The following is a 25,865-nucleotide window of genomic DNA, read 5'->3' as shown; positions in this document are numbered from 1 at the left end:
CACTTTGGGAGGCCGAGGTGGGTAGATCACATGAGGCCAGGAGTTCAAGACCAGCATGGCCAACATGGCAAAATTCCGTCTCTACTAAAAATACAAAAATTAGCCAGGTGTGGTGGTGCATGCCTGTAATCCCAGCTACTCCGGAGGCTGAGGCAGAAGAATCGTTTGAATCCAGGAGGCAAACGTTGCAGTGAGCTGAGATTGCACCACTGCACTCCAGCCTGGGTGAGAGAGCAAGACTCTGTCTCAAAAAAACAAACAACAACAACAACAACATTAAATTACTGAAATAAATGAAAGAAATTAAGACTTATCCATAATCTCTTTATTGAAAGATAACTGTTTAGCATATTCATCTGAAGGCCCTTTCAAAGCTCACAAACTATTTTTTTGTGCGTAAAACTGTACAGTACAATCTGTTCTGTGAACTCTTTGATGCAATATATTAATGCTTTCAAAATAATTAATAGTTGCATCAATCTCTATTGTATTAATGCACTACAGATAACAGAATCCTTGCTACTGTCTTTATGATACTGTAATGAATATTTCTATCTAAATCTTAGTATACCTCTCTTAAGAACTAAGTGTCCACAAGTAGAACTAAGGATATAAAGCTTTAAATGTTCAATACACATTGCCTGACTGCTCTCTAAGAAAGCTTTATCCTAATTAGGAAGGGAGGTACAAAATAGCTTGGCAAAGTTGCAGAAGAATAAATACACAAGAAGCTAATTCTGTCCATCCTTCTCCACACCCTCAAACGATTTCATCAATATTTAATGAGAAGACACTTTCAGCTCTGAAATGCTAGGTTTAACAGGGCTAATTAACTTTCTTTTAAAAATCATATACATGAAACTTTGGCTTTTCTGTCATATTGCCTCTGTTGAATGAAGATTTTATTCCCACAGAACAAAAATCACATATAAGAACAATCTGTATGTATGTGTACATGTGGGGAAAATAAACAAACAAACAAAAAACAATAAAAATGGCTAACAGGCTAGAGTCAATGGAAAGTTGGCTGGCGAGCCAAAGCTGGGGAAATACTCTTTGTAATGCTATACACTTTAAGCTAAATGCTTAACATCTTGGTCAGAAGAACTGAGTCATAGGAAATAAGCATATATAGTTCTTGCAGTTACATAAAGTATTTGGAGAAACTTGAGCCCCAAATGGTTCATATTTTTTTGCCCATACCCTTTTGACTGCGGGCTGAAAGCAGTCTGCATCTCCGGAATTTCCATCCACGCTGCTGGGCTCACTATTTTGTTCATTTTGTGCTTCTCTTAAAACAAAGGGGAAAAAAAAAAGTTAACGTTAAAAACCACAACCAAAACAACACCACAACTCCATCTGGATATCTTGAAAAGCCCAGTTATTGCACCTCTGCATTTATACTTAACTGTTTTCTGAGTCCAGCTGCCAGGACCATGGCACTGTGATGGTTAAATCTCTTGATGATGGCAGCATTACTATTCTCTTTTATGGATTTAGAATTGGAAGCAGATGGCACAGAGGAAATGCCATAGCCCTGTGAGAAATAATTTAGTAGATTAAACATTTTTTAAAAAGGTTCTGCTTTTCTTAAGACACGCTTAGCTGAAAAAATTTGCTGGATGATGGGACTTTATTATTTTTCACGAACATTACTAAATATTTATGAGCAAACATTTAAAAACAAGTGACATTATACACATAAAAGATTAACAAATAGCACTAACTTGTTATAGCATTACAAAATACATCTTAAACTGAATTTTTCTCTCTTTTTTTTTTGAGATGGAGTCCCGCTCTGTTGCTCAGGCTGGAGGGCAACCTTTGCCTCCTGGGTTCAAGTGATTCTCCTGCCTCAGCCTCCTGAGCAGCTGGGATTACAGGTGCCTGCCACCACACCCGGCTAATATTTTGTATTTTTAGTAGAGATGGGGTTTCACCATGCTGGTCAGGTTGGTTTTGAACTCCTGACCTCAAATGATCTGCCCACCTCGGTCTCCCAAAGTGGTGGGATTACAGGTGTGAGCCACTGTGCCTGGTTTGTATTTCTCTTTTAAAGAACAATTTGGATTTAGTTATCAACACATTAAATAAAAGCAATAGAGGCCAGGATGCCTGTAATCCCAGTACTTTGGGAGGCCAAGGTGGGCGAGTCACCTGAGGTCAGGAGTTCAAAACTAGCCCGGCCAACATGGTGAAACCTCATCTCTACCAAAAATACAAAAATTAGCCAGGTGTGGTGGCACACACCTATAATCCCAGCTACTTGGGAGGCTGAGTGAGGCAGGAGAATCACTTGAACCCAGGAGGCAGAGGTGGCAGTGAGCTGAGATTGTACCACTGCACTCTAGCCTGGGTGACAGAGCAAGACTCTGTCTCAAAAAAAACAAAACAAAACAAAACAAAAAAATAAACAAAAAAAGTAAATAAAAAGAATAGAATATAGTGGGAAAAACACAGACTATGGATTCAGAAAGACAGAGTCAAATTCTTTTTCTGACATTAATCTAGGCAAAATAAACTTTTCCAAGTTCTATAAAGTAGGATAAACGATAATAAAATGAGATTATGTTTTAAAACATGTACTGAGTGCATACTACTTGCTAGACCATGTAGATACAAAATTGATTAAGACCCCATGCCATAGAAGCTTAAATACTAGTTAGTGGGAAGCTGGGCTGGAGAGAATTACTAATCAATCCTACTGGAGAAGAGGGTTTGAAAAAGCTACACAGAGAACCATAAGATAAATTGGTGCTTGCCAAGTAGATTCGGGAGACAATAACATTTCAGGGAGAGGAAACTGCTTAAACAAAGAAAGAGGCACTGCGGTCCCGATTATTTGGGGGGTTGAGGCAGAAGAACTGTTGAGCCAAAGAGTTCAAGTCCAGCCTGGCAACACAGTAAGACCCTATCTCTATTTAAAAATAAAACAAAACAAAAGCAAAGAAGCAATGTAGCACATATTGTGACATGAGACTGTATATGGTTCAATATACCGAGAAATAATGATGGTCCAGGAATTGGTGAGGCTAAAAAGGTAAAAGATAGATCATAAGACTCACATGTGCTGGGCATGGTGGCTCATGCCTGTAATCCCAGCACTTTGCGAGGCTGAGGTGGGTGGGTCACTTGAGGTCAGGAGTTCAAGACCAGTCTTGGTCAACATGGTGAAACCCTGTCTGTACTCAAAATACAAAAATTGGCTGGGTGTGGTGTGTGCCTGTGATCCCAGCTACTCAGGAAGCTGAGGGAGAAGAATTGCTTTAACTCAGGAGGCGGAGATTGCAGTGAGCCGAGATCACGCCACTGCACTCCAGTCTGGGCAACAGGGCGTGACTCCATCTCAAAAAAAAAAAAAAGATCCATATGCTGTTCATCCATGTATCAAATAATTACTAAGTGATTATTACTACATGACATGTGCTGGGAACAGGCCAATAAACAGAACAAAGTCAGCTTCAAGATTACACTCTGACAGGAGAGTGAATGGAATTACCAAGTAAAACAAGGTAAACACAACTTTTTTTTGAAAGTGGAAAATGTTATTGAAGAAAATAGAGGGTAACATGATGAAGTGACTGAATTTGCGGGTGGTTAGAGAAAGCCTTTCTGATGAAGCAACTTTATTATTTTTAATTTTAAAATTTTAATTTTTTTTGAGACAGGTTCTCACTCTGTTGTCCAGGCTGGAGCACAGTGGCCCAATCACAGTTCACTGCAGCCTTGACCTCCTGGGATCAAGTGATCCTCCTGCCTCAGCCTCCCAGGTAGCTGGGACTAGAAGTGTATACCACTATGCCCAGCTAATTTTTAAATTAAAAAAAAAAAAAAAATTGAGAGATGGGGTCTCACAATGGACTCAAACGATCCTCTCACCTCAGCCTCCCAAAGTGCTAGGATTAAAGGCATGAGCCACCCCACCCAGCGGGAAATGACATTACAACAGATATCTCAAGATAGGCAGAAGCTGGTTAGGGGACAAGCAGGTAGAAGAACAGTTAAGTGCATAAGCCCTGAGGTAGAAAAAGTGTGGCATGGAACTGAAAGGTTATTATGTCTAAAGCATGAATGAGTGGAAGTGCCCCATCTGAGAAGCATGCAGGAGCCAAATCAAGCAGTCTTGTAGGAGTTTTGATTTTATTCTAAGTTTAATGCGAAGATAATGAAGAATTTCACATAGGGGATTATTAGTATCTGATTTGTATTATAATCCTTTTTTTTTTTTTTTTTTTAGACGGAGTCTTGCTCTGTTGCTTAGGCAGGAGTGCAGTGGTGCAATCTTGGCTCACTGCAGCCTCTGCCTCCCCAGTTCCAGCAAGTCTCCTGCCTCAGCCTCCTGGGTAGCTGGGATTACAGGCATGAGCCACCAGGCCCAGCTAATTTTTGTATTTTTAGTGGAGATGGGGTTTCACTATATTGGCCAGGCTGGTCTTGAACTCCTGACCTCAGGTGATCCACCCGCCTCAGCCTCCCAAAGTGCTGGGATTATAGGCACAAGCCACTGCGCTTGGCCTATATTATAATTATTATTGCCGGGGAGAATAAACTATAAAAGACAAGACAGCAAAAATAAAGGTCAGTTAGGAGGCTAAGGCAAGCAAACAGGCCAAAGATGATGATACCATAAACACGAAACGGTGTAAGCGTCTGTGTAGATCCCACAGATGAGAGGTGTATCGTATAAGGCTTGTTGATACACTGAATGCTGGATATAACAGGAGGAAAACATGGCTGGCTCCAATGGCTCATGCCTGTAATCTCAGCACTTTAGGAGGCTGAGGTGGAAAAACAGCTTGCGCCTAGGAGTTCGAGACCAGCCCGGGCAACACAGCGAGACCCTGTCTCTACAAAAAATAAAAAAATTGCCAGGCGCGGTGGCTCAAGCCTGTAATCCCAGCACTTTGGGAGGCCGAGACGGGCGGATCACGAGGTCAGGAGATCGAGACCATCCTGGCTAACACGGTGAAACCCCGTCTCTACTAAAAAATACAAAAATCTAGCTGGGCGAGGTGGCGGGCGCCTGTAGTCCCAGCTACTCCAGAGGCTGAAGCAGGCGAATGGCGTAAACCCGGGAGGCGGAGCTTGCAGTGAGCTGAGATCCGGCCACTGCACTCCAGCCTGGGTGACAGAGCGAGATTCCGTCTCAAAAATAAATAAATAAATAAATAAATAAATTAGCCAGGTGTGGTAGCCTGTGCTACAGTCCTAGCTACTCAGGAGACTGAGGCAGACTGCCTAAGGTCAAGGTTGCAGTGAGCCATGATTGTGCCATTGCACTCCAGCCTGGGCGACAGAGTGAGCCTGTCATAAAAAAGAAGAGGAAGAATTAAGGAGACTCGCCGACTCCCAGGTTTTTGGTTTAAGCAAACTGCAATGCTTTTTACTAAGAGAAAGAATACCCATGGAGATAGGTTTATGAGGATGGGAATCAAAGTTTCCATTTTACATGTGAAGTTTAGATGTCTTTGAAATAACTGAGTGGAGATGTCAAGTAGGCAATTAGAGCTCTGCAGTTAAAGACAGACTACAGTTACCCAGGATTCATCATTATGTAACAATAATTTTTTTTATTTTTATTTTTACTCCCTCCCCTGTTTCCTATATCTAGTAAAGCAATGGAATAGAGAGAATGCATTCAGGAGGCTGGAGATCATAGCCTATGACAGTTACTACCATCAGAAGACTGATAAGGGAAGAAGGAACACCAAAGGAAAACCTGCATCAACCAACATTTGTGGTAAAAGGATTGGTTATATAAATGTTGATATACCCATACCATTGGAATACTACGCAGGTATCTAAAAATACAGACAACAACAGTAACGCCTATTACCTACTACTTATTACGCACTAGGCTCTTTTAACTCATAGAAATCCTATAAGGCAAGTACTATTAGCCTAACGGGAAAAAACAAAACAAAACAAAACCACCCTAAAAACTGGGCTTGGGCCGGGCATGGTGGCTCACGCCTGTAATCCCTGCACTTTGGGAGGCCGAGGCAGGCGGACCACTTGAGGTCAGGAGTTCGAGATCAGCCTGGCCAACATGATGAAACCCTGCCTGTACTAGAAATACAAAAATTAGCCTGGCGTGGTGGCATGTGCCCATGATCCCAGCTACTCGGGAGCCTGAGGCAGAAGAATCGCTTGAACCCTGGAGGTGGAGGTTGCAGTGAGTCGAGCTCATGCCACTGCACTCCAGCCTGGGCAACAGAGTGAGATCCCATCTCAAAAAACAAAACAAAACAAAACAAAAAAACCAAACTGGGCCTGGAAATGTTAGAAAATATCAGAATCTAAGTCAGCTAGTTTGGTTTTAAAGTCTATGTTTTAAACTATGGGATAGTTTATATAGATATTGATACTAAACAAAAGATAAAGTTATAAATGTACATGTACAATATGCCATCATGTTTATTTTAAAGCCAAAAAACGCACTAAAAAAGTCTTTTCCTTCATAGTAAGTTGTAAGTCTAAGTGCCGCTAAGCTTTATTTTCTCAGGATAATTAAAGAGGGCCATGTTTGTATAGATTCTTCTTGACTTATGAAAGGGTAATGTCCTGATAAACTCATTGTATGATGAAAATATAAATTGAAAATACATTGGCCGGGTGCGGTGGCTCATGACTGTCAATCCCAGCACCCAGCACTTTCGGAGGCCAAGGTGGGCAGATCACCTGAGGTAAGGAGTTTGAGACCAGCCTGGCCAACATGGCAAAACCCCATCTCTACTAAAAATACAAAAATTAGCTGGCTGTGGTGGCACGTGCCTGTAATTCCAGCTACTTGGGAGGCTGAGGCAGGAGAATGGCTTTAACTTGGGAGGTGGAGGTTGCAGCAAGCCAAGAGTGCGCCACTGCACTCCAGTCTGGGCAACAGAGTGACTCTGTCTCCAAAAAAAAAAAAAAAAAAAAAAAAAAAGAAGAGCAAGAAAATGAAAACTCAGAGTAAAGGGAATAACTGAGGAAGACAGGTTCTGGCCTAGAAGACAGAGGTAGTGATAAAATTATCCTTGATCACAACAGGAACCACCTCTTTCTCTGTAAGTGGATAAATCTGTAGGTCTGGGGTCATGATGCTGAGGTAGGTAGGTCATATATGATGGCCTACTTGCTGAAACACTCGGGATGGCGTGGTATAAGCGTCATGAGACTGCTTAAGGTTTGGCAGACAGTAAGCAATCAACAAATGTTTGTTATCTTCCTTATTTATTAATTTATCCACATTTCTTTAGAGTAAATGTTAGCTAGAGCATAAAGCTGGACTCATCACATTAAGCCTTTATTATTAATAGAGAACTGTGGATGAGGGAGCTAGAAGTTTATTTCTAAAAAGTTTTAGCAACTCACACAGGAATTTCATTTCTTCCAGGCAATTTTAATGGCAAACAACGCTATTTCAGAGCACTTCCAATAAATCACTTCAAATAACAGTATTTTGCTGATCTGACATTCTCACAAGTGAAATAGGTCTACACTTAAGACAATGTTGAAGACTAGGAGAAGACTCTTTTCTCTCAAAACTTCTTTTATTGCTTCTTACCTCATCTAATGGTTTATCTTCCAAAGCTGTTAAATCTAGTAGTGGGTTTTTCACTCCTAATGAAACCATTGTTTTTAGGCCTAGAAAATCAACAAAATAAAAAGTTCAGCATGTCTTATCTGTCTCAGAAATTAACACCTATAATGTCTAGAGGGTGGCAAGTTAAATATCAGTGTCCATCAGAGATAAACAGTTACCTTTTTCATCTATTTTGGCACATTCTGCAAAGAGATCCTTTGACCCTGTATTCAGGCGATCCCTGTGAAAATAATGGGACTGGAAAAAACGTGTCCAGAATTCCTTCTCTGTCATGTTGTGGGGAACATTTTCTGCATATTTCATTTTTACTGTGGGGAAAAAAAACCCACAAGAAAATATATACTGAATTTCCATTTTTAAAACTTCTCAAATTAGATAACAGAAATACAAACTATCAGCAAAATCTAGACCATAAAGCTCTCAACTCTACATACTATATATTATAATCTCATTATAAACATGAAATATAACTTGAGAGATTAGGCGAGGCATGACCTCTATAAATCTTACAAATTACTAACAAAACCTCATTTGCACCAACAGAATAAGGTTTTGAAGTTTTAGTAGAAATACCAAGAATCTCAGGAGTCAGAGCTGAGTTGGCTTGTTTGCTCATTTATATATGTGCACTCTGAATCCAAGGCACCGTGTTAGCTGGTGGGGAAAGAAAGAGCTCAATAGCCACTGGACTGTCAGCTCAGCACTCCAGGGGCTTACACTCTAGCAAGCATAGAGTTCAACAGCATTGTTTCCTGAGCTCTGAGTTTAAAATTCTAGGTCTGCCACTTTCTGTGTGACCTTGAGCAAATTACTTAAGCTTTCTTTACCTTGGTTTCCTCATCTGTAAAATAAGGGTCATAACAGTACCTCTACTTCATAGGTGTACGTGATGATTAAATCAGTTACTATAGAAAAATAACTTAAATAGTGTCTGGTACATAATAAACACTACACAATTATGTTACTATCAGAAAGATACAAAAGAGCCAGGCACTATGGCTCAAGCCTATAATCTCAGCACTTTGGGAGGCCGAGGCGGGCAGATCACTTGAGGTCAGGAATTCAAGACCAGTCTGGCCAACAGGGTGAAACCCCATCTCTACAAAAAATACAAAAATTAGCTTGGCGTGGTGGCATGTGCCTGTAGTCCCAGCTACTTGGGAGGTGGAGGCAGTAGAATCACTTGAGCCTGGGAGGCGGAGGCTGCAGTGAGCCAAGATGGTGCCATTGCACTCCAGCCTGGGTGACAGGGCAAAACTGTCTCAAAAAAAAAACAAAAAAAAAAAAACAAAAAACAAAAAACAAGAGAGTCTTGTTTTGTTGCCCAGGCTAGTCTTGAACTCCTTGCTTCAAGGGATCCTCTTGCCTCAGCCTCCTGAAGTGTTGGGATTACAGGCGTGAGCCACTGAGCCTGGCCAGGATTTCATAGAGGTGGCAAGGAGGTGATGCTTGAGCTGAGTCCTGAGAGAGAGATTCCTAAGGACTAAAGGGGTGAGAGTGGTGAAGAGGGAACAGAGAACAGAATGCAGCTTAAGAGAGTACTGCTTAGTCAGAAGAATGACAGACGCACTGGCTCTCACCCTTGTCTGCACATAATAAATCACTGAGGCTGGGGTCAAGGAATCTATACTTTTGGGATGGCATCTGCATGGGAAGTAATTTGTGGGTTAGGACGGTCACTCTGGATACGGTACGAAGGATGATCTTAGTAGTGTAGACAGACTCATTTATTGATGTCTCTGCAGAATGCAATCTCATCAGGTATGTTGCAGGCTAAATAAAGTTTAAGAACCACTGATGAAAAGAATGGCAGTCATATCAGTGAACTGATGACAACACATTATTTACTGAGCTCCTAGTATCTACTGTATGTCAGGCACTGGGTAAAGTACTTTACGTAATTTATTGCACTTGATCAGGAATGTGAAGCTTTTTATTTTTCAATGATATACCACAGAATACATCCATATATTTTAACCATCTAAAAGAACTGATTCTTCTTACCTGCTGGATAGGTCCTAAATATGGACTCAATGATATCAGAAGTTAAATTATATCTTAGACCGTTACAGCCATCGGTTTGGGGCCGGACATCAGCCTAAAACAAAGTCCATACACACATACACGTTAGAACATCAGGGAAAGATGGCTAAGATCCCAGTGGACACTGGACAAAGGTGGAAAAAAAAATTTCTAAACTAACTGCATAGACAGAGAAAGTCCCTCACCTTCACTTTTTGCACAGAGGCAGGACTCAAAGAAGCCTGACTTGTTTCTCACGGTCTTAAGTGACCTATAAAATCTGCTTCTTTGGAAGTCTAATATGGTCAAATAGTCATGTTTAAGTATGAAAGCAGAGAAGTGGTGGAGCTTTAAGATAAAATTTGTAATAGTCATAAAAACCACTACAAACCTTGGTTAGTAAATAATTAAATAAACATTAACTGACTGGCTTCTTTGGGAAAGGCCTTATTAATTCGCTTCACTAATAAACACCCAAAAAATATACCAAACATACAAATAGTATTCAAAATTTTGTTGCATGTGTCAATACTATTCTGGCTCCACCAGAATACCAACTGACTGAATTCCATTCTATAATTCCATAGATGAGGTATTTCCACTTTTTCTAATATAGTTTACAAATCTTACATTTTCCATAATATAGTCATGATACATTTAACTTTGTAAGTAAAATATGGCAAAGACTGAAAAAGGCACCAGAAAGCCCTAAATTTGAAAATATTTGAAAAAGTATTAGTCCAAACTCGAAAAGAGTCATTTTCAAGTTCCGTTTGACTACCAGTATGTTAGGGTCAAGTCCAAAGGCCAAGAAAACATAACTGGTAAAAAGAAACGTAAATTTTTAAAAAATTGTACGTATTTTAAAAAGTTTGGAAGAGGGCTGAGTGTGGTAGCTCATACTTGTAATCCCAGAGCTTTGGGAGACTCAGAAGGGAGGAATGCTTGAGGCCTGGGATTTGAGACCAGCCTATGAAATACAATAAGAGCTGCCCCCAACCCTATAAAAATAAGAAAATTTAGCCAGGCAAGGTGGTGCACACCTTTAGTTCCAGCTACTTGAAAGGCTGAAGCAGGAGGATCACTTGAGCCCAGGAGTTTGAGGCTGCAGGGAACTATCACTGTGCCACTGCACTCCAGTCTGGGTGACAGAGTGAGACCCTGTCTTTTAAAAACAAACAAACAAAAATAATAATAGTTCAATAATAATGAAGAGTATCAATGGATACTCAATTTTCCATTAATTTCCTTTAAGGAAATGCTAAATTTAACAAAAGGAATAATGGTCTTAAGACGTATATTGGGGTTTGAATCTTTATTTTCTTCAGAAATCTAGAAGGGTCACATACCAGAAATGCAGCAGAAATGCCAACATCCTGCTTATGATTGGATGTGGAAGAACTATCTGTTGCATTCACATTTAAACGATTGGCCCAGAATTCCTCAGCACTGATCACTTGACTCACAACAAGGTCTTTATAAAGCTGAAACAAAACAGGATCTTCTTGCAGCATTCTGTAAAACAGAATATACTGAATATAACTGAACTTCTAGAATAAAACATCATTTAGGTACATTTTAAAAAGATTTTGGCAACACAAAACACTGAAACACACAACTTTTATTTTGTGATGTTTGAGCAGCAGAGGTCATTCAGTTCACTTTTCAGTAATTAAGAGCAAAATACCCCACATTTTTGGAGGAACAAATGAAGTGGTAATAAATGGAGGCAGGTATAAAGGAAAGATTAAACCCTTTCAGGGCATGGGTTTGATCTTATTCATCTCTGTATTCCAGTGATTCAAAGATCACCACATCTGTAGTGTACTGTTGTCCGCTGGTATCTGAAAATGCTCAAGTCCCTTAGATAAAATGGTATATTTACATAGAAGCTACACATAACCTCCCATATACTTAAATCTCTAGATTATTTATATTATCAAATACAATGTAAATAGTTACTATACCGTATTTTTTATTTGTATTATGTTTAATTATTGTATTTTTTTTTTCCCAAGTACTTCTGATCCAAAGTTGGTTGAATCTGTGAATGTAGAAGTCCTGGATATGGAAGGCTGAATGTATTTTCTTTCACATACAGACATAAATGGGCAGGAGAGGAGGTATGCTTGAAATTTTCTAGCAGTGAAGTTTTTTTTCCTTTTTTTTGAGATGGAGTCTTGCTCTGCCACCCAGGCTAGAGTGTATTGGCATGATCTCAGCTCACTGCAGCCTTTGCCTCCCAGGTTCATGCAATTCTCCTGCCTCAGCCTCCCGAGTAGCTGGATTCCAGGCATGCGCCATCACACCTGGCTAAGTTTTGTGTTTGTGTGTGTGTGTGTGTGTGTGTGTGTGTGTGTGTGTGCGCGTGCGCATATATATATATATATATGGTAGAGGCAGAGTTTCACCATGTTGGCCGGGTTGGTGTTGAACTTCTGACTTCAAGTGAGTCACCTACCTCAGCCTCGAAAAGTACTGGGAATACAGGCATGAGCCACTATGCCTCGCCTTCAGCAATGGATTTTTCATGGTGCTAAGCATGCACAGATATAAGCACTGATGGCCTGAAAGATACTGGTGATGGAGTAATTCATAAGGAAATTGTGGCCAGGTGTGGTGGTTCACACCTGTAATCTCAGCACTTTGGGAGGCTGAGGCGGGCAGATCACTTGAGGTCAGGAGTTTGAGACCACCCTGGCCAACATGGTGAAACCCTGTCTGTACTAAAAATATAAAAATTAGCCGGGAGTGGTGCGTGTGCCTGTGATACCAGCTACTTGGGAGGCTGAGGCAGGAGAATTGCTTGAACCCAGGAGGCAGAGGTTGCAGTGAGCTGAGATCACACCACTGCACTCCAGCCTGGGTGACAGAACAAGACTCTGTCTCAAAAGAAAAAAGAAATTCTCATTATTTTACATACTGCCTCACTTTTTCAGTGTGAATTCTTTTAGGTTTCTTGTTCACAAGCATACTTCCAATGGCTTAGCATCTTCTCTGTAACAGAGAACTGGGAAAATAAATTAAAGAACTTCAGCACCTTCCAATCTCCGCTCTGTTCCTAAGCAGATCTTAGGTGTGATGCAGTTAATTCAACTTCTGGGTTTCCATTCTCACTTGCCTGAAGTCAAACAAGCAGTAAGATTTTAAAGCTGAAAACTAAACACCAAGGTAAAGACACTAGAGCTCATATTTTCCTACATTACAGTATCATAGCAGAAGTGAGGATAGATGGCCGGGCGTGGTGGCTCACACCTGAGGTTAGGAGTTTGAGACCAGCCTGACCAATGTGGTGAAACCCTATCTGTACTAAAATTACAAAAATTAGCTTGGTGTGGTTGCACACACCTGTAGTCCCAGCTACTCAGGAGGATGAGACAGGCTAATTGCTTGAACCCGGGAGGTGGAGGTTGCAGTGAGCCAAGATTGCGCCACTGCACTCCAGCCTGGGCGACAGAGCGAGACTCCATCTCAAAAAAAAACAAAAAACAAAAAAAACCCACCAAAACCAAAACAACAAAAAAAGTGGGGATACCTAACAAGCTATTACCCTACCAGGAGACTAGAGAGAACCCAGTATCTATCTCTTTCGAACGGCTATTCTTTTCCTCCCACCTGTTCTTTTCTTCCAGTTCTTTATTTGCTTTCCTCTTGAATTTGGGCAGCAGCTGCTGAAGAAGGTCCTTTACTGCATCTCGCTCTTTCACTGCTGTGCTTTCATTGGAAAAATGGAAGTTAGTTGTGTCCCCTGCATGTAGGACCAGCTGAAGCTGAATTTTAGCTTTTCCTTCTGGACTAATTTTCTGGCCTAAAAAGAAGCATGAGGGCAGTTAGATGATGACACTCACACTGTGGGAATAACCATACAATAAGTTACTTCCCAAGAAGATTCAGGATTCCTTTGGGCTTTAACTGCCCTATTCCAACATTGATGCTTTTGCAGAATGCACTCTTCTTAAATGATCCCATGTAACCAGAGCATGCTCAACAAATTCACTAACACTCTGCTTCCGTCTTCAGTACTCTTTTCATGCAGCACTTCTCACCCACTGCTACTACCTCCAGATATTAATGGGCTTTTGTTTCCATTCAACTAGGGCAGACCTCTTTAAAGTTTTCTGAATGTATTTTAAACAAACCACCCCAAATCAACATTATCATTAATAAAAATGACCTATCACGATCCAAAAGACTGCAAAATGCGGCCCATGGCTTATTCATTTTGCAAGGGAAATATGTAATTTTATATTCAAGATATCTGGTGTCACCACTTTAATAAAGTTATCAAACTTAGCCTCACTAAAAGTGAGATAACCTGACACTATATGCTTTCTGAGGTGATGGAACAGGAAGTGAATATCACTATGTATGTTATTATTCTTGCACAAAATGTTTAAGCTGAATATATTCAAGCCTTTAGATCTGATTTTTAGTTTATAAAAAAATACAGGTATACGGGAATAAATTAAAACCTTGAGGAGACAATCAGAAATATTCGAAACGTTTGATATTTGACAAGGCTACACCCTGAAAGGGACTAAAGAAATGACAACTACAGGAACCTACACTGGATACCATTTTTTTTTTTAAAAACCCAAAAACCACAACTATAAATATCATTGAGACAACCAATGAAAATATAACAATGGGTATTTTTTATTAAAATGCTTTCAGTGTGATAATGGTATTACAAGCAATAAAAGTGCACACACAAATAATAAAGCAAATATGGCAAAACAATAAATGTAGTATCTAGGTAGGGCATATTACATAGGTTTTCATAGTACCATTCTTTAAAATTTTTTGTAACTTTGTCAGCTATGGTAAGAATTACTGCTGATTTTCACCTTAGTGAAAATCAAGTTCCACTGCTTCTTTCAGATGTGGGCATTCCTTCAAATATTCAACTTGAAACTGTTCTGGTGCAAATTTAGTTCTGGGTATGCACTGCTTTCACCAATAACTGAGAAGAACTGTAGAGAAATTGGAGATGGGCATACTGTTTATTCTACACTGTGGTTATCACAATGTGCGTGTGTATTACAAAGCTATGGGGCTAGCTTCCCATTTGAGAGAGATGCTAATACTCCTAATTTATAAGTCTATTGTTATAGAAATGTTAGTAGCTAAGGCTATTAGCCACTAACAGAAATTTGTAGGGCATTCTCACAGAAATACATACATATATCTGTGTATCTATATATCTATCTATATATATATATATATTTTTTTTTTTTTTTTTGAGAAGGAGTCTCACTACAACACCCAGGCTGGAGTGAGTGCAGTGGTGCGATCTTGGCTTACTGTAAGCCCCGCCTCTCAGGTTCATGCCCTTCTTCTGCCTCAGCCTCCCGAGCAGCTGGGACTACAGGCACCTGGCGCCATGCTCAGATAATTTTTTTGTATTTTTAGTAGAGATGGGGTTTCACCGTGTAAGCCAGGATGATCTTGATCTCCTGACCTCGTGATCCGCCTGCCTCAGTCTCCCAAAGTGATGGGATTACAGGCGTGAACTACCATACCGGCCAGAAATAAAGTTTTAAAAGGAGGTACTATTACCAGGATAGTGGACAAAAGACCATAAGGCTTAGGCAGTACTGAGCTATGATGAATTTTAAATAGCATTCTTTTTTGAAAATGAAGATTCTAAATTATTTCAGTGGAGAAAGACAGGGATCTTGGTTATTTCCTGCAGCAAAGTAGAGGTAAGTCTTTGGGGCAAGGCAGCGGTTTGTATACAAAGCAATTTATAAATTGAGCACTTGCAAGTTGAGGGTTGTCCGTTTTGGGGGGGTATCACATTGCTTGAAATTATCACAGAATTTTATTTAGGAGAAGAATCTTACACCCAGGGAAATAAATGAATTCAATTAATGATTACAGTTAAAGTACTATAATTTGTCAAGGAGTTGTTACCCTAAGTTTCTCCTAGTCAAGATCTTTTTTTTTTTTTTGGAGATGGAGTCCTGCTCTGTTGCCCAGACTAGAGTGCAATGGCGTGATCTTGGCTCACAGCAACCTCTGCCTCCCAGGTTCAAGTGACTGTCCTGCCTCAGCCTCTGGAGTAGCTGGGATTACAGGCGCATGCACCACTCTCGGTTAATTTTTATATTTTTAGTAGAAATGGGGTTTCACCACGTTGGCCAGGCTGGTCTCAAACTCCTGACCTCAGATGATACACTCACTTTGGCCTCTCAAAGTGCTGGGATTACAGGTGTGAGCCACTGTGCCTAGCCCATGCCTGAAATTTATAAAAAGAAATTCTTCCATCTACATTCACTGTAAGGTTGGGTCTTCTCAACAGAAGATGACCACATAAACAAAGATCAGACAACTTGCCTAACTGGTACAATTTTAGCCCAGGAAAATCTGGCATCATTTATCAGCATTTTAAATGCATAAACCTGGCCAAGCATGGTAGTGCATGCCTGTAATATAATCCTGGAACTTTGGGAGCATGAAGCAGGAGTGTTGCTTAAGGCCAGGAGTTTTGAGACCGGCCTGGGCAACACAAGTCCCTACCAACAATAACACACACAAAAAATCACATCAACTATTAAACAGGAAATTCTTTGCAGAAATGTATCCTATACACACAAGCTTGAAATGATATTAGTGCAAACACTGCAATAAAAAAATTCTGGAAACTTCCTAAGTGTCCAATCACAGAGGGCTGGTTAAATACATGATGGTATATTCATTTAGTGGAGTATCATGCAACTCTTAAAAGTGTGTGGAGATCTATACGTGAGGTAGATTTACATATTATACATAAACCTGTACCTGTTCTATTATTAACTGAAAAGGCCAGGTTGTAAAATAGTATATATTCAGTGACCCCATTTTGTAATTATTTCTACATGGTTGATTTTTGGATATAAAATAAAACACAAAGATTATTTATATAATCTTTTTATAAAATTACTAGCAACTATGACATACAAATACATCAGAACTTAGTCTAGCTGACTTACATTTAATATCTGCATACATATGGCTGATTGTAAATCTATCTTTGCCTTCAGGTGCCCAAGCAATTCTTTCTGCCATGAGGTATAGAGCTCCGTCCTGCTTCTTTTGACGCACTTTCTTTACAATCAGCAAAACTTCTTCAGATGAGGTTGCCATGGTGGCTAGAAGGTGCTAAGAGAGAAAAAAATGATGAAGAAAAAAACTATTCTACACATCAATTAGGGTTGAATTTGTTGACTTCTAGAGTCTCTTTCAAATATAAAATCTAAATTGTAGGAAATTAACAGGGAAGAAGAAAGTCTCTTTTCTGATTCAAAATGGAAGATAAAGTTGCATGGCATCATTCCTCTACAATTACATTTTATTTTGCTCATACCACAGGTATAAATTTATACAACACTTATATGCTAATGAGTATTATCAATTTATTTTCCTCAGTTATATTCTTAAATTATACATACACAACTTACAAATGTGTAGTATTTTATACAGTCTATATTTACAATTGTAAAACTTTAGAATTACACAGTCATATTTATTATTTAGTTCAAATTTGTTTCAATTGAAACTAAGGTCTGCAAGATTTGTGGGGTCTTCCCAGAACCACTCCCAGAGCTAAAACCACACCAAAGTTTGCTGATTTCTGGTCTGTTTCTTCTGTATAAATAAAACTGAGAGAACTAAATATTTAACACTTCACATGCTAATTTCCTATCTTTTAACATTCAAACGTCTTCAACTGCTCTCCAAGTCTTGGCCATGATTCATTGGTATAATGCCTAACTGTAACCTAGGAAAGAGTCTGGTCCCTCCAACTCCATCCCCCACCTCTGGGAATCTTAAATGCCCAATCCAAATCCTCCAGGCTTGAGTGTGGCTGTCTGGACTCGAACTGATGGTGATGTCTGCCATGGGCCGGGATGGGGAAAGTTGTGGCACCAATGCCACATATATGCCATTTCTGGTGAAGTTATGACTTTAGTTTTCATAACCAGAGGAATGGCTAAAATATAATTTAACAATTACGTTTGCCCTGGGCAAATAAGTGAAGCTTTACTGAAGTATTTTTCCGAGGGTTAAAACAAATCAAAACAGGACAAGTGGGGTGGCTTACACCTGTAACCCCTGTGACTTGGGAGGCCGAGGCAGGAGATATTACTTAAGCCCAAGAGTTTGAGACCAGCCTTGTCAACAAAATGAGACCCTGTCTGTACAAAAAATAGGTCTAACTACATGGGAGGCCAAGGTGGGAGAACTGCTTGAACCCAGGAGTTTGAGGTGGCAGTGAGCTATAATCACCACACTGTACTCCAACCTGGGTGACAGAGTGAGATCCTGTCTCTAAACAAATAAAATGGGAACAATGAAATACTGGATTTGCCATTAGTTCTTTAAAATAACTGAGAACTTCTATTTGAACATAATGGGAAAATAAGTATTAGGAAGGGGAGTATGGCAGGGATTAAAAACAATAGAAATCAGAAATTCCTGTTATAAAATACAAAAAAAAATTACAAAAAAACACCCCATCACTTTTTTTTATTTTTATTTTTTGAGATGGAGTTTCATTTTTACTGCCCGGCTGGAGTGCAATGGCGTGATCTTAGCTCACCACAACCTTTACCTCATGGGTTCAAGCGATTCTCCTGCCTCAGCCTCCTGAGTAGCTGGGATTACAGGCATGCACCACCACGCCCAGCTATTTTTGTATTTTTAGTAGAGACAGGGTTTCTCCATGTTGGTCAGGCTGGTCTCAAACTCTCAACCTCAGCTGATCTGCCCACCTCAGCCTCCCAAAGTGCTGGGATTAGAGGTGTGAGCCACTGCGCCCAGAAAAACCACCACCTCTTAAGATTAATAAATATGGCTGGGCATGGTGGCTCCTGTCTATAATTCCAGCACTTTGGGAGGCTGAGGCAGGTGGATCACTTGAACTCAGGAGTTCGAGACCAGTCTGGGCAACACGGTGAAACCTGTTCCCAAAAAATTCCAAAAATTAGCCAGGCACAAGGATGTGCTCCTGCAGTCCCAGCTACTTGGAAGGATGAGGCAGGAGAATTGCTTGAGCCCAGGAGACAGAGGTTGCAGTGAGGTGAGACTGCACCATCGTACTCCAGCCTGGGGATGAAAGTCAAACCCTGTCTCAAAACAAAACAATACAAATCACTGGATTAAAAAAATTATTACTTCTTATTCACTCAAACAATGAGTTAGAAATAAAAAATATAAGGGAAAAAGGTGAAACCCTGCTTTCTCTGAAGTTGATTATCTCAATTATGAGTAGTCAGATACCCCTTTTTTAAGTCTTTATAGACTATTCTATCCCGAGAAGAGAAAGGAAATAGGTCAGTGTGAACACATTTATCCAACAAATTTGTACTGAGCCAAGGAGCCTGGGGGCTATCCAAAGATGAATGTCTGTTGATTCCTGCTTTCAAAGATCTTCCAGTGCAGTGAGCAAGTGTGTATACGTGTACTATTTGTTAGTGGATACAAATTGGAATGTACGTGGAGTCCTGATTAGGGAAAAGGAGTCAGGCTGGTGGGAGCAGGGAAAAGCAAAAAGAAAAAGCAGATAAGCTACAAGTCAGCCTTTCTTCATGGTCCAGGACACATAGCCCTCCCGTGCAAATAATTCACTATCTTCCTGTGCCCCACTGATCAACCAGACCCTCAGCTGACAGAAAAATGCAAGTTAGCTCACTGCAGCCTTCGTGTTATCAGTACTTCACGTAGCCTTCTTCAGCAAAAGCACCATCCTATAAAATCCCCAGGAAGCTTTTGTCTCCTTGAAGTCAGTTCTCCGCTTGCTAATCTGCACGTTGCTTTCTTGCAACGTATTTTCCTACTTTCTCTAATAAACCTGCCTTTCTTTACCTACAACTGTCCTCGCAAATTTTTTTTACTACTGGTGTCACCAGCCTCAGACAGTTGCTACCCACGACATGAAGTCCCAAAAGGGACACAAAAATGTTCCAAGTTAGAACTCAGAGGCAGTTTCTTCACTCAGAAAGCCATGAGAAATGTTTGCCAGAGAATTTTTTAAAAGCCATTTTAAAAAACTGAGATATAATTAACAAACCAACAAATGCATAGTTCTTAGGCATTCTGTTCGATGCGTTTTGACAGTAGTACATACCCATTTACAATTACCCAAAATGAGACACAGAACATTTCAGTCACCCTTGAACATTCCCTCATGTTTCCTTCAAGTCAATCTCTTTTCCCCAACCTCCAGCAACTATTCTGACTTCTATTACCACAGATTAGTTTTTATCTGTTCTAGGATTTCATATGAATCATACAGTATGTACTCCTTTTGTCTCTAGTTTTTTTGCTTAACATGTTTTTTGAAATCCACCACATTGTTGCATATATATCAGTTCATCCTTTTTAATACATAGTTTGGTTATATATTGGGTCTTGAAGAGAGAACTTCTACAGAGAAAGTAAAGGGAAACAGGTGTCAGAAACAAAGGGAATAGTTTGGGGCAATGGATTGAAACTCTCTAGGAATGAGTAGTCTCCTTAGAATACAGCGTAAGGTTCATGATGATCAGTAGGATATGAGGTTGGATGGTTAAGATAGAGGCATACAGTGGAGAAGGCCACCCTATGTGGCAAACAACAGAAAACTTCTGAAGACTTCTGAATAAGGCAGTGATTTGCATTTTAGAAATTAATCTGTGGGCAGCAAGAGAGACTGGAGAGGAAGGGACAAGAAGGACCACTGAAGCAGCAGAATGAACAGACATTGCTGAAGTGCTGAAGGAAGCATCACGGTTGCTTGCCCATACCCTATTTCTGAGCCTTACTGACATGAGCACAGTGGTACCTTTTTCAGAAATTAATGAGAAGGGAGAGCAGATTTGAAAGTGAAGATAAGGAATTCAGTTTTGGACATGATGAGTGTGAGGTACTGCTGAGTCATGCAGGTGGAGACAGTCTGCATTATGTGGGCATTTGCAAATGCTAGAATAAAGCCCGATTAGATGACTGCTTTTAATTAAAAAGGAATTTTAAAAATTCTATAATGTCACAACCCTAACATCAATTTTCCTCATTTTTAGTTGTGCTTACCTTATCTGTACCTACCTCACAAATGTAACCATAAAATACATTCAAGTTCATTATTTTGTGATTTTTACTCACCACTGAGAATTTCTCCATGTTTTCTTTCAATCCCCAATTTTGATATCCATATATCAAATGATAAAGGATCACAATTCTTAATAAATGATACCATCTTTTAACTGACTTATTTGATGTCTTAAGACTTTGAGTTTTCCCTTCTTGAAGTTTAAAAAACTGTTTTAAGACTATTTAATGACATGAAAAGATACATAAAGAGAAAAAAAAAGCATATAGTTTGATTTGATATTCTTTTTTTTTTTTTTTCCAAGATGGGAGTCTTGCTCTGTCGCCCAGGCTGGAGTGTAGCAGCACAATCTCGGCTCACCGCAACCTCTGCCTCCTGGGTTCAAGCGATTGTCCTGCCTCAGCCTCCAGAATAGCTGGGACTACAGGCATGTGCCACCATGCCCGGCTAATTTCTTCTATTTTTAGTAGAGATGGGGTTTCACCATGTTAGCCAGGCTGGTCTTGAACTCCTGGGCGCAAGTGATCCACCCGCCTCAGCCTCCCAAAGTGCTGGGATTACAGGTGTGAGCCTGTGCGCCTGGCATGATTACGTTTTTTTTTTTTTTTTTTTTGAGACAGTCTCACTCTGTCACCCAGGCTGGAGTGCAGTGGCCCGATCTTGGCTCACTGCAAGCTCCGCCTCCCAGTTCCAAGCAATTCTCCCTGCCTCAGCCTCCCAAGTAGTCGGGATTACAGGTGCCTGCCACCATGCCCGCCTAATCTTTGTATTTTTTAGTCGAGACAGGGTTTCGCCATGTTGGCCAGGCTGGTCTTAAACTCCTGATCTCAGGTGATCCGCCTGCCTCGGCCTCCCAAAGTGCTGGGATTACAGGAGTGAGCCACTGTGCCTGGCCCCACATTCTTTTTTTTTTTTTTTGAGACGGAGTCTCACTCTGTCACTCAGGCTGGGGTGCAGTGGCCCGATCTTAGCTCACTGCAACCTCCACCTCCCGAGTTCAAGTGATTCTTCTACCTCAGGCTCCTCAGTAACTGGGGGTTACAGGCGCATGCCACCATGGCTGGCTAATTTTTGTATTTTTAGTAGAGATGGGTTTCACCATGTTATCAGGCTGGTCTCGAACTCCTGACCTCGTGATCTCCCGCCTCAGTCTCCCAAAGTGCTGGGATTACAGGTGTGAGCCTCCATGCCCAGCCTGCCCCATATTCCTAAATTTAAAAAAATCTAAAATTTAGGCTGGGCAGGGTGGCTCATGTCTCTAATCCCATCACTTTGGGAAGCCGAAGTGGACAGACTGCCTGAGACCAGGAGTTTGAGACCAGCCTGTGCAACATAGCAAAACCCTGTTCCTACAAAAACTATAAAAATTAGCTGGGCCTGGTGGCACACATCTGTAGTCCCGGCAACTCGGGAGGCTGAAATGGGAGGATTACCTGAGCCTAGGGAGATGGAGCCGTGATAACGCCACTGCACTCCAGTCCGGGTGACAGTGAGACACTGTCTCAAAATAATATTCTTCATCATTTAGAATTTACTGAATGCTTAATAATGTGTCAGGTGCTAGACTAAGTTTCTTATAGGCATTATCTCAGTCAGTCCCCAGTTAATAATCCCATGAGGTAGGTTCTATTATTAGTTACATAAGGAACCTGGGTCTGAGAAATCAAGATGCTTTCTTAAAGCATCAGGGAAGCAGCAGTAGTGGGTTTGAATCTGAGTCAGTCTGTCCTTGAAATTCCACTATGTCACTCTGAAAATATATGTGACTGAAGGGATAGACACCAAATTTAATAGTGATTATCTATGGGTGATAAAAATACAGATGATTTAAATGTTCTCTTTTCTGATCTATAAAAAATATGTATTTTATACTAAAGCAGTTATTAAAAAAAAATGTCTTCCCAAGAGTTTTTTCTTTATCAAACCAAATGTTTATAAGGTAACCCAGGAAAGTGTTAGGGGTGCTAGTGTGAGAATTTGAAAACAGTGTTTTCTATTTTCAATAGTTTACTATTTTCAATTTCTGTAATGCAGGTGTATCACTTGTACTTTTAATTTATGAAAGGAAATTTTATAACATGCATGAAATCATTAGTTGAAATATTTTATCATTAATTTTCTAGTATTCATTATAATAAACATGTAACTATGCAATTCTCCTGCCTCAGCCGGCCAACTAGCTGGGACCTGCCACCATGCCCAGCTAATTTTTGTATTTTTTTTTTTTTTTTTGTAGAGATTGGGTTTTGAGGCAGATGGATCACTTGAGGTTGGGAGTTAGAGAACATATTTTAAAAAGTCCACTCTGTAGAATATGAAACTGGACTGCAAACCATACAAATTAGGAAACATATGTTTTCAGAAAAATGAATTAAAATCTAAGAAAGATGAGAGGGGAGGATCTGAGGGGGAAGTTGGCAGATAATTTTAAGTATGTTGATACTTCATTATCCTACTTAAGCAGGATAATTTTAAGTACGTCAGTAGTTGGAAGAAAAGCAATGAGCAAGGACAGCTGATAGAGCAAGTCTCCAATTAACTGGGCTTACAGGCACAAATAAAGTTTTAGCATTGGAAAATAATACAAAAATCTTTCTGAGTTGAGAAGGCAAAAATGCATGAAGACAGAGAAAATGCAAAGTGGAGAATATATTAGAACTGACTATATCAACTGGGAAAAACATAACCTTTTTTTTTTTCTTTTTTTGAGAAGGAGTCTTGCTCTGTCACCCAGGCTGGAATACAGTGGCATCATTTCGGCTTACTGCAACCTCCACCCTCCGGGTTCAAGTGATTCCCTTGCCTCAGCTTCCTGAATAGGTGGGATTACAGGCACGTGCCACAACGCCTCGCTAATTTCTCTATTTTTACTAGAGATGTTTTGCCATTTTGGCCAGGCTGGTCTCAAACTCCTGACCTCAGGTGCTCTGCCTGCCTCAGCCTCCCAAAGTGCTGGAATTACAGGTGTGAGCCACTGCACCCAGCCATACCCTTTTATATATAACATATAAAACCATGTATATCAAAATTCATTTATGGGGAACTTTAAGAAATAAATCTGAGATAAATTACTGAACATTGGGCATAACTGGTCAACTGTCTCACAGCTAATTTGCTTGGTAAATTTTCCTGGTCATCTGTAGCACCTCTAAATTGTTCAAAGACCAATTTCAGGAGGTTTAATAGAATCACTGGAGCTATCTTACAATGCTTTCTGTGATTTCCAGGTTTTTCTTGAGTGTATTCCTTGAGTGGCAAACACTTCTTCCCAGGAGAACTCTATAAGAGTCATAGAAATTCATGAAAATTATTGGTGTAGGCTACATTTAAACAGATCAGGTCAAAGAAGATCTGGCTTTACTAAAAGACTACTTACTTTATGAAACAGTCTAAGACTTCTTTATTTAAATATCTTCTTTATTTAGCAAGATCTCTAGTAAAGGCATTAATTTATTTGCAGTTAAAAATGTATTTGTCTGAATCTAAATTCATATACCTTGCTCTGAGCCTTTGTACATTCTCTTCCTTTCCCATCAACTGGCTAACTTTCATTCATTTTTTTTTTCAGGTATGTTAAGCTAAAGTTACCAGGCTAAAGTCTCCTATTATTTTCTTCATGGCACTTACTACAAAATAATTTTTAATGTAATTCTTTTAACGTATACCTCTCCTGACAGATTGCAAGCTTCATAAGGGAGAGCAGAGGCCACATATATTGGGTTCTCTGTAACACAGCACTCAGTAATATAGTGTTTGGCTTATAAGAAGAGTCCAAGAAATATCAATGACATCATTTAAGATCTTGCTGTTAAAAGAATACAATCTCTTGGTAAGACATAATAAGAAACCTCTGCATATACATCCTTGCCTAAACTCCAAGAACCACTACAGTTCTCAATTCACAGATCAATGTACCATTTCTCATACAGATTCTAATAACTGGATCTTGCACTTAAAAGGGAACAGTGATAGGGAAGAATTTGAACTGACTGAACACAAATCTTTACATCACTGCACCTCTGCATTTCCATTACCTACACCCCCTTTTCCAATGTGCAAGAGATAAATGGAGGAGAGGAGATAGGGAGCAACAAGTGAAAGAGAAATCATTCTCTGAAAGGAGGATTACTAGAGAGCACTGTTACATTTGCCAGCATACAAAAATGGAGATTTGGAATGCCGCTTGCCATCAAGCAATCCAAAAGTATTTTAACAATTCAGCATTAAAGGGAATAACTTTATAAGTATGCAAAGAGTGCCCAAAATGTACTGTTTTAAGGATAATTTCACAGACAAGGAAGATATTAAGGAGAATAACTGATGTGGCAATTTTAGGACTGAGCACTTGCACATTTTACAGCAGTGCAGGGAAGAGGCAGGAGGAGGAAAATGCGACAGAGATGCATGACAGAGGAAAATATGCTCATATCCACTAATACTGCATGCTGACAAAAGCATATTACCAAAATTGGTTGAAGAGTAATCAGTTGGTAATCAAAGTGGTGAAAAGAGGAACTACTAGGTCAATGGCTGATACTGCCACCCTGAAGGCAGGAAAGAGAAAGAAAGGGCGCAAAGACATCTCTATCAGCAGTATCCACAAGGCAGAGATAAATGGTAGCCAAAACGCTGGGAAAGCTCAAGGTATGCCAGAAAACATTCTGATGGCAGGGAATAAAATAGCATAGAGAAGCAGGTTATCAGAGGGCAGGACACACGGTACCAGCAAGAAGTTACAAGCCTTGAGCGCAGTACACACAGGAAGCATTCACAACCGAGGACTGGTGCTGGTCCCTGGTAGCTGGCTTCACTACTTTTAACTGATTCTTCTCGCACACTGCACCAATTTTCCTAGTATTTTTCAAAAGACCTCTCTGAATTTGCTTTTTTTTTTTTCCCACATTTGTACCGCAATGTGCATTTAATATCACTTAGGAGAGACTCAAACTTACCAATCTGCTGGACTGCTACAAGTCGGCTGAGTGGCCTGGTCAACATGGTGAAATCCCGTCTCTACTAAAAATACAAAAATTAGCCAGGCATGGTGGCATGCGCCTCGGTCCCAGCCACTCGGGAGGCAGAGGCAGGAGAAGCCCTTGAACCCGGGAGGTGGAGGCTGCAGTAAGCCGAGATCGCGCCATTGCACTCCAGCCTGGGCAACAAGGGCAAAACTCCCATCTCGAAAAA

General features: G+C 40.2%; 1 protein-coding gene across 3 annotated transcripts in view; it reads right to left on the bottom strand.

Annotated features, from left to right (window-relative positions):
- Window positions 1-25,865, bottom strand: part of GTF2H1 (general transcription factor IIH, polypeptide 1, 62kDa) — a 46,154-nt gene that overhangs the window by 18,121 nt on the left and 2,168 nt on the right. Inside the window, exons 2-10 of one of the 3 annotated variants that reach the window (XM_011937457.1) lie at window positions 23,751-23,957; window positions 16,582-16,750; window positions 13,223-13,415; window positions 10,957-11,122; window positions 9,590-9,683; window positions 7,744-7,893; window positions 7,547-7,626; window positions 1,410-1,537; window positions 1,204-1,291 (exon numbers count right to left, since the gene is read on the bottom strand). In XM_011937457.1, coding sequence (XP_011792847.1) covers window positions 1,204-1,291; window positions 1,410-1,537; window positions 7,547-7,626; window positions 7,744-7,893; window positions 9,590-9,683; window positions 10,957-11,122; window positions 13,223-13,415; window positions 16,582-16,735 — 1,053 coding nt within the window. In that variant the 5' untranslated portion in view covers window positions 16,736-16,750; window positions 23,751-23,957. The remainder of the gene's footprint in view (window positions 1-1,203; window positions 1,292-1,409; window positions 1,538-7,546; window positions 7,627-7,743; window positions 7,894-9,589; window positions 9,684-10,956; window positions 11,123-13,222; window positions 13,416-16,581; window positions 16,751-23,750; window positions 23,958-25,865) is intronic. The other 2 variants (XM_011937456.1, XM_011937458.1) reach the window with 2 other exon arrangements.

This window comes from Colobus angolensis, unplaced genomic scaffold, assembly GCF_000951035.1.
Source record: "Colobus angolensis palliatus isolate OR3802 unplaced genomic scaffold, Cang.pa_1.0 Scaffold164, whole genome shotgun sequence".
Classification (NCBI taxonomy): domain Eukaryota; kingdom Metazoa; phylum Chordata; class Mammalia; order Primates; family Cercopithecidae; genus Colobus; species Colobus angolensis.
This window is presented reverse-complemented; position numbering and strand designations above follow the sequence as displayed.